Source organism: Mytilus trossulus, chromosome 13 (genome assembly GCF_036588685.1).
Source record: "Mytilus trossulus isolate FHL-02 chromosome 13, PNRI_Mtr1.1.1.hap1, whole genome shotgun sequence".
Classification (NCBI taxonomy): Eukaryota; Metazoa; Mollusca; class Bivalvia; order Mytilida; family Mytilidae; genus Mytilus; species Mytilus trossulus.
In genome coordinates this window covers 28,395,407-28,403,942 of record NC_086385.1, presented here as the reverse complement: position 1 = coordinate 28,403,942, position 8,536 = coordinate 28,395,407, and the positions used below count along the sequence as shown (strand labels likewise).

Below are 8,536 nucleotides of genomic sequence, written 5' to 3'. Positions count from 1 at the left end.
CAGTTCGAATACTTTAAAAAAAATGTAAATATTTAAAAACCCCAAAAAACAACCATCAGTCATGAGGAATGATCATACACTATAAAACAATATTTTTACTCTCAAAATTATTGCAAGATATATTCCATGAGTCTATAAAGGTACAGACAAGCTAAAAAAAGGACGATCATTTAACTTAATCTACGATTTATTTTAAGTAACAAAGAAAACATTTGTATATATAAAAAAAGATTTAATAATGAGGATTATAAGTAACGCAAAAAGGTAGTCGACTTTATATCAGTCAAATTACAAGATGAGAATACAGAATAGACATGAAAGAAGATTCACAGTAATAAAGAAAGACATCTACCACGTAACGACCACAAAAGCAACATAAGAATTTTTTGAAATACGACGCATCAAAAGTCTTATATTTCGCAATTTGTAATAGGAAATTAAAAATATAAATAGAAGAAACTCAGCTGTTGATAATAAAAACCGATAGTGACGTATTATGTTTTATCAACATTCAGTACTGTTTCGGCTCGTACCCAGAAACTGTTAATTATTTTCAGAGAGATTGGGACGTTAAAGAGTCGAATAAAAACAAATAATGTCATGGTTAAACGCTAAGTTCACAAAAGACATACAAGTTATCAAACAGACACAAAGAAAAGAAAATACTGATGTGCTTAGCAACTCCACTATGTGAGAGTAATCCTGTTATAATGCTCGTGGTAAGTTCAAATTTGATAGTCCTTGACAATATGACAGTATTGTTTTTACTACAATGATAACATATTCGTTGTCATTTGTGGCATAATTTTTCCAGTTCCTGCAATGACCGTGTGGTTGTGTCCTACACAATACTTGCTGTTAATGATATTCAAATTATGTTCATTTATGTTCATATTTTAAGATCTTAGATCTAGATCAAGTATTATTTAAACCCCTACAACATAGACTACGAGACACAATATGGACGTAATACTTCATTCTCTGGAATAATAAATATGCAAGGTGATGCAACTGTTTATAAAAAGATGTAAATCAAATGAGTACGATATTATGTGTGATGACTGGATTATGCGTCAATAAGTAGATCTTTCAAATAAGCATGCGGTATGTTCAATGTGGAAGACAAAATGTTTCCAATAAATTCATTACATGTAATCGGGTCGTTGTTGTTTTGGTCTGAAAATATAAAAATCAAAAACAATTTGGTAATGAATGATAAAAGTAAACAGTCTGTTTAAATCGAATTAGATATGTCATTTCTACATTAAATGTTACGTTTACAACATTAAAAAGTTAATAAAATATACCGTTTCAGTCCATTCATATATTTCTTATTTCTTTTATATACACATGATACAGTGGTGTATTGTAATGGTTTATGGTCCGACTGTTTATTGTAGTGAATGTGCTTCCTTTCATCTAGGTCATTGTGTGTCTAGTGTATAATTGCATTATTAACAATTATGTTTAAAGTTCCTGCATATTTAGAATGTGGGATTTGATGTGATCTTGTTTGATAATGTACAATTAATATGAATGTTTCTACTGTTTTAAGTGAACTGCAAAATTTCGACATGAAATGTATTCCAGTAATCTACCATGAAAGTACTAACTTATATTATCGAGTCTATAAATGAATACCTTGAAATTACTAAAGAAAACAATAATATTCTTTGTCTTATTCTTTTTTGTTCATTTGGAGTCTTTGTTGCTGAACAAGTGCATTATTGCGTAAGGGTAAGATGTATCATAAATCATCTAGCTGCTTTAAAAATTCATTTGTTGTTTGAACTCTATTATCTTTATGGTGATGTCTCTTATAAACATGTTTAGTGTTCGTTCTATATTGTGTTATCTGATGAAATGTCTATGCATGCACTGCCTATATCTTTAAATCACATTCTTACACGTATAGAATTATGTGAATGCTCTTTAAACTAAAATATGTCTTACCTATTGTATTCGTTATATGTATAGTCTCTAACTGCTCCTATCTGAGGTCTTTTTATTGCAAACTACATAAAAGGGAGTAGTCTTTATTTACTTTATCAGTGGTAGATTTATCATTGAAAAAAAGAAGACATACTATAAAATTCCTCATCTTGTGTTCGAGGTCTTCAAACTGACAAAATGTATAGCACGTTTCATTTGTCTCACGCAATAGGTTAAGAGTATATTTCGATCTTTTTCTTTAATAGACATTATTATACTATGAAAAATGCTGTTATAATATTGAAATTGACGAAGGGCATTGGTCGGTCAAATAAGAAGCGAAAGCTATCACGTGACATAAAATAGATTGAAACAATTTGTCGACTCAAATAAAACGTTTGCGTAAACCTTTGACAACAGATGGTGTCAAAAACAAGAATGTGTCCATATAACACGGCTCAACAACTCGCATTATCATTTTCTATATAAAGAAAACATTAAAATGGGGGTGAAACTCTTAATTGGTATCAAATTGCTTTTACATGAAACAGGACATACGTACGCACGGTATGACGGGCCTACGGACGCACAGCCAAGAACATAATACTCTAGACGAGGCATACAACAACATGCATTATATGGGTCACATTTATGCATCGGATAAACATGGATTTGTTTAATGTTGAACCCGCCAACCTTAATTTGCATGTTATAAAAAAAATCAAACATTTCCAATCTTAATGAAATTGAGAATGGAAATAGGTAATGTGTCAAAGAGAGAACAACCCGACCAAATGAAAAAACACAACAGCAGAAGGTCACCAACAGGTCTTCAATGTAGCGAGAAATTCACGCACCCGGAGTCGTCCTTCAGCTGGCCCCTAAACAAATATACTAGTTCAGTGATAATGAACGCCATACTAATTTCCAAATTGTACACAACAAACTAAAATTAAAATAATACAAGACTAACAAAGGCCAGAGGCTCCTGACTTCGGAAAGGCGCAAAAATGCGGCGGGGTTAAACATGTTTGTGAGATCTCAACCCTCCCCCTATACCTCTAGCTTAATACTTTAATGACCCTACCTCTTCAGAACAAAATGATGTGTTATGATAAGCTTTGTCAGATCTGCTGTCAATTTCTGTATTCAAATGTTGGTCCGCAGAAGGATTATACATATAAGTCTGTTTAATAGAAAAGAAAATGATCATAAACATAATTATTGCATGTATTTGAAATCTCGATATATATGGTTGTTCAGAAGACAGTTCAAGAAAAAATGAACAAAGAGCTATAGTTTGTACACATGTTATGGAATAGAGGTTATTTAAAGCGTCATTAGTTTTTCCACAAGCACATACAATCCATATCATACGTTTACTTAAATACTTTTATAAAAGCCTCTAACGATACACGACATGTTACTTCGATTTCTGTACCATATGACAAATTGTATGTGACTTATTTCAAAATGAACGGTTTAAAATCACTTTTGCCTACATAATGCAACTCATTCGCTTATTCCGTTATCATGGTTATGCAGATTGCCACTCTTTGTAGATGTAAGGACACTGTATGTGTCATAATTCATTTTACTTTACATTGATTCGGAAAGGATATTATTTCAAGGTTTTCTTCCTTGAAATAAGTGCAAAACTACTTATGGTTTGATACGTTTGCTTAGTGTTATATACGAGTAACCTTTATCAAATTACTAAATGGTTCTATAATGTTCCTGTGTGAAGTTATGAAAATGGTAAAGTGATTAATTGACGCAAATATACCCGAATTTACAGTACTTGAAGTAAGGTCGAAGACCTTGACCCAGTGCATGCCCCATTTATCCTGCAGACCTATCAGAGACTACATATCGATAGCAGCATCATAGATACCAGGATCAAAGTTTCGTACGCTAGACAATGCACTAAACATGCAAAAGAAGGATATTTTCTCACATAAATGAAAATATACTTACGTTCCCCCTGCTGTTTTTCTCAACATCCACCAATTTATAATTTCTGTTGTCAGCGTTGTATGTGCTTTCATGCATTGACGAATACAAATTAGATGGCGTTCTCTGTCGACCTAAGAGACCCGTGGGATGGTTGTAGCTTAATGTATCATGTTCTGTTCTAGAATTACAGAACATTTATACAAATTAACGATGACTTCAATAACTATTAAGACATATTTGTATATATTGGTCCTTTTCTTAATGTATTGTATTGTTATTTTTACTAATCATATAACATTTTCGTATCCTGTAAAAAGCAGTCGCTATTGATTAATGTCTGAATAATCAGCCTCACATAATGACGTTGACTTCATCTGTGTTATATATATATTAATTCCTCGAAATATCATAGAAGATTGACATTATGTGCCGTTTTTTTTAACTTAAGAATGAAGTATGTTCTCTAGTAAGCCTTTACCTATTTCTAGCGTTAAATATTATCATTAACATTAGTTTTATTTGATGCATATTTAGACATTTTAAAGATCATTGCATTTGTGTTGTCAAATATGTCGATGACTTCAAGAAATGAATTGATTTACTTATGATTTTGAAAATGCTGGAACCCTTTAAATAGTTATCAAATGTACCAGGATTATAATTTAGTATACCAGGCGCGCGTTTCGTCTACAAAAGACTCACCAGTGACGCTCTTATCGAAATATTTATAAAGCCAAACAAGTACAAAGTTGAAAGAGCATGGGGGATCTTTAAAATAAGTCAAAAGTGTATCACCTATCGATTATTTTTCAAAATATCATAGACCAAAACCAAGATTATTCTTAGACTTACATATACATGTCTGTTTTATCTTTATCTCCGGTTGCTTTCTGTCTGCAGACAATGCACACTATAACAGCTACAATTATAACAAATCCAATACTGCCACATGCAGCCGCAATAATATAGTTCGGCTTGAATTGGATTTTTTCAGTTCTTACATCACATGTTTTGCCAGTATAAAAATAATCGTCATCTTGGTTACATCTACAGATTAGACATTTTAAAAGAAGTAAATAGTACATTATGGTACATAATTGTGAAGGTTATAATCCTTTATTTTACGTGAAGTTCGTGTTGATTAGTCTTTAGTTTTCAATGCTGTGGGTTCTGTACTATTATTTGGCAGTTTTTTTTTGGTTTTTTTTAGCCATGTCGTTGTCAGTTTATTTTCGAGTTATGAGTTTAAATACTTCTCTCGTATCTTTCGCTCCTCTTTTAATATTTTGGGGATATTCATGTACATTTATTTTAGCAAAAGTTCAAGTAAGTAGGTCTTTCAGAGTCCCTGTAGAAATCCCTTTCGGTTTCAGTGTGATTAGTTTCCTCTATACGTTTGTTTATGATATAACTCTTTTTTTAATCGCAACATGTCGATAAGATACATGTAGTATGAATATAAGATCGAAACAGCTATTTCGCGTTTGCAACTAACTATAAAGAAACTATCACTATCAGTACGGTTATCTTCTCCATATTTGCTCTTGCTTTCTCTTATTATCAAACCATTTTTTAAACATTTAAAAACGCCACTATATATTGTCTCGAGCTTTATTCAAATTTATCACTGCAAGAAAACAATTGAGAAAGAAGTGTTACTTTGCTAATTTTATCTTATCTGCGTTATATATACCTGTGTCGCTGTCTTTTTCTTGTTATCGAAATAAATTGTACCAGTCATATGACACATGAAATGATATTGAGTAATTGGAAGCAGCCAATACATACAATTTCCTTATTTCGAATTAAATTGCATATGAATGATAATAATTCGAAATCAATTTAATGTCAACAACATATGAAAATTAATGTAGAAGGTTGTCTCTCGTTCTCCAGCTGAAAAATCTTATATTTCTGCTATCTTTAACAAGTAGCATCGTATCAAATAAACCAGATTTAATAGGTTATATTGTTGAGTTTATAGAAACATGATGAATATTCTTATTAATTTACGCAAATGTCATATATAAATTGTGGAAATATTGGAAGATTTGTAGTTAATATGGTATAAAAGATTGAAGATAAAATAATTCATACATGCAAGTGGCTGTTCCGTTCAAGTGAGAGTAGCAGTTTCCATATACACATTTGTATATATCTTGTTCACATATGGTAACACAACTGTCATTTATACTTTTTTTTCCTATGCCACATGTATACATGTCTTTTTGGTTCTGCTTATCTGTCAACTCTGAAAATAAGTATAAATAAACCACGATAAAAAAAAAAGATCCAATTATAAAAGAGACATTTAAACATTCCTAAGCATGGCTTCAAATGTCCAAATTGATATGTTTCTTTATTTCTCTTACAGTTTATTGTTATATGTTCTATGTAGTTATTAAACAAGATTGCACGTTATGCGCTATATATATATATATATAGGTTTGAACGTAGTTTTCAATTTAGACTCGTTTTTATATATATATATATATACGTAGATTTGTTTGTTTGTTATTAGATCTGTCTCTCTCAAATATGTCTCGCATTCAACTTACTTGGATTTAAAATAGTATAACGTGAATTTTGAATGTCTTTGTTCTGGAATTTGCCCAAATAACATAAAATGATGTCAACTTACCAAATGATCGTGAAAATAGACAGGATTTCTTTTCAATATATTCTTGATTTCATATTTAAAATCTAGATATGTAATGATTTCAAACAACGGAAGCTATAAAACATCTGCTATCAACACTCTTATCACAAAGGTGGCTAAACAAAACATACTAGTATGATGACCACAAGTTTAACATGAATCATCATTTAATTACCAGCTCACGTAATTTAGAGGGTTTGTTTTTTAGATAAACTAAGAATTTTGTACCACCAGGAATGAATTATCTCTGAAAAAAAAATCCAAAACCTTTTGGAACTTTGAATTCCTAAAATTCTTCAAAATTGTTCTTAATTGGCCGTGCGACATGTTAATTAAATCTAACATTGTGTCATGGTACAAAATTATAAAAATTTAAAACATGCGTATAGCAAGAACCGGATTCGCGTCTGTGTATGGTGCAATGGCTACCAGTTTTGGAAGTACAATGTACAATGTTTATGAAATGGTTCATTTGTATATATTGTCTTGTGCTGAATTCGTGTATGCGGCCGGAAGTTGTTCGGATATCCCTAATGGATACTAAAAATGTTATTGAGTCCCGTAACAACTCATTGACGGCGTTTATATTAATTACTTATAGGATTGTAAACATATATGGCTTAAACGGGGTCCCATCAGGTTCTTTAATTTTAGTCTTTATATTGAATGTGTATCACACTTTTCTGTTATGTCAGTAGCATTGTTTCAAACACAAACATTATTAATAGCAATTTTTTTCAATGTACATGTATCCGCTGCATCAATTACATATTATTCTGTTATATCTGCCTAAAGATAGGAAGAATGCTTCGCAATCCACCGGAACATTTATTCTGCACTGTAAACCCTACATTAAGCAAATGGGTGGTACATACCGTTTTTTAATATGTTGAATGTATAATCTTCAATGTAACTTTTCGTTAATGGTATGTCCCCAAGAGACCCGTTTTCAGACAAAGATTTAGTTTTTTCTTTCAATTCGATTCCAATCTGTGTTGGGTTAGTATCAGCACGAAAAAGACGAATATTGACTGCAAAATCAGCTAATATACTTCCTTTTCTATAATAAAAGAATATAAAGCGTTGATATGTAACCAAAGATATAAAAACAATGACAAGCAACACAATTTGATAAATAAAAGTAAAATAAAAAAAAACATTCGTGATTATCTGCTTCGAATTTTTTAGTGACTTTTTCGTTGAACATAATTATTTAGTTTGCTTACTTAAAACTGACATATCTCCTTATTTAATTGCAAATGATATATAAATAATCGAGCAGTCACATTGATACATTCATACATTAAAGCTCTAAAGAAGTATCTACGGTTTAAAATTAAAATTCTTGGGTATTTTCTCTCCTAATGTGTACTGTTGGATATACATCTAAGCGTTCCTTGCCAAGGTTTGTCAATAAAACGATTCGATACACACACAATTTACTACGAGTTATTTGAATGTGTAAAACGTTTGATAAATTTGACACACATGTTTGTGTAATCAAAAAAAAGTGGACAGAAATTACTTACATGAATCTTTTGATGGTTATACTTTGGAAGCCGGTAACATTTGCATACACTTTCCTGAGCTAGATAAGAACACAATACAATGTCAGTCACATATATTTTCAAATAACAACTACACATCAACCTGCATACTGTAATGTCATCCTTGTTTTCGTCCGATTAAAAACAAAAAGAAGTTACACGTGTTTATGAGGGAAGGAATGGTATCTATGTTAAGATCGGATATAATGAGGTTTAAGCTAAAACATGTGTAGTACATGTAACTTAGATTCGACAACTTCTTATTATTCACAGACATAATTACCATGAGGCTTTTATAACATGTTGTTTAATGTTTAGCTGATATGCTTTCTTTCAGGTCGTTTGTGTTGTTCACGGTCGGCGTACAGTTCTTTTTTTCTTAGGAAACAATTGTATCGTGTAACAGATTTTTTAAATGATACACACCATTTTTTTTATGAGT

The 8,536-nt window shown here is 31.3% G+C and overlaps 1 protein-coding gene across 1 annotated transcript; it reads right to left on the bottom strand.

The window, feature by feature from the left end:
• Nucleotides 1-358: 358 nt before the first annotated feature.
• LOC134695540 (uncharacterized) lies at nucleotides 359-6,121 on the bottom strand. The gene is made up of 6 exons (XM_063556827.1): nucleotides 5,986-6,121; nucleotides 4,741-4,935; nucleotides 3,910-4,066; nucleotides 3,020-3,118; nucleotides 1,954-2,015; nucleotides 359-1,176 (listed from the first exon to the last, which is right to left on the bottom strand). Exons 1-6 carry the CDS (start codon nucleotides 6,108-6,110, stop codon nucleotides 1,146-1,148), a joined length of 669 nt encoding a protein of 222 aa, XP_063412897.1. The 5' UTR covers nucleotides 6,111-6,121; the 3' UTR covers nucleotides 359-1,145.
• Nucleotides 6,122-8,536: the final 2,415 nt, after the last annotated feature.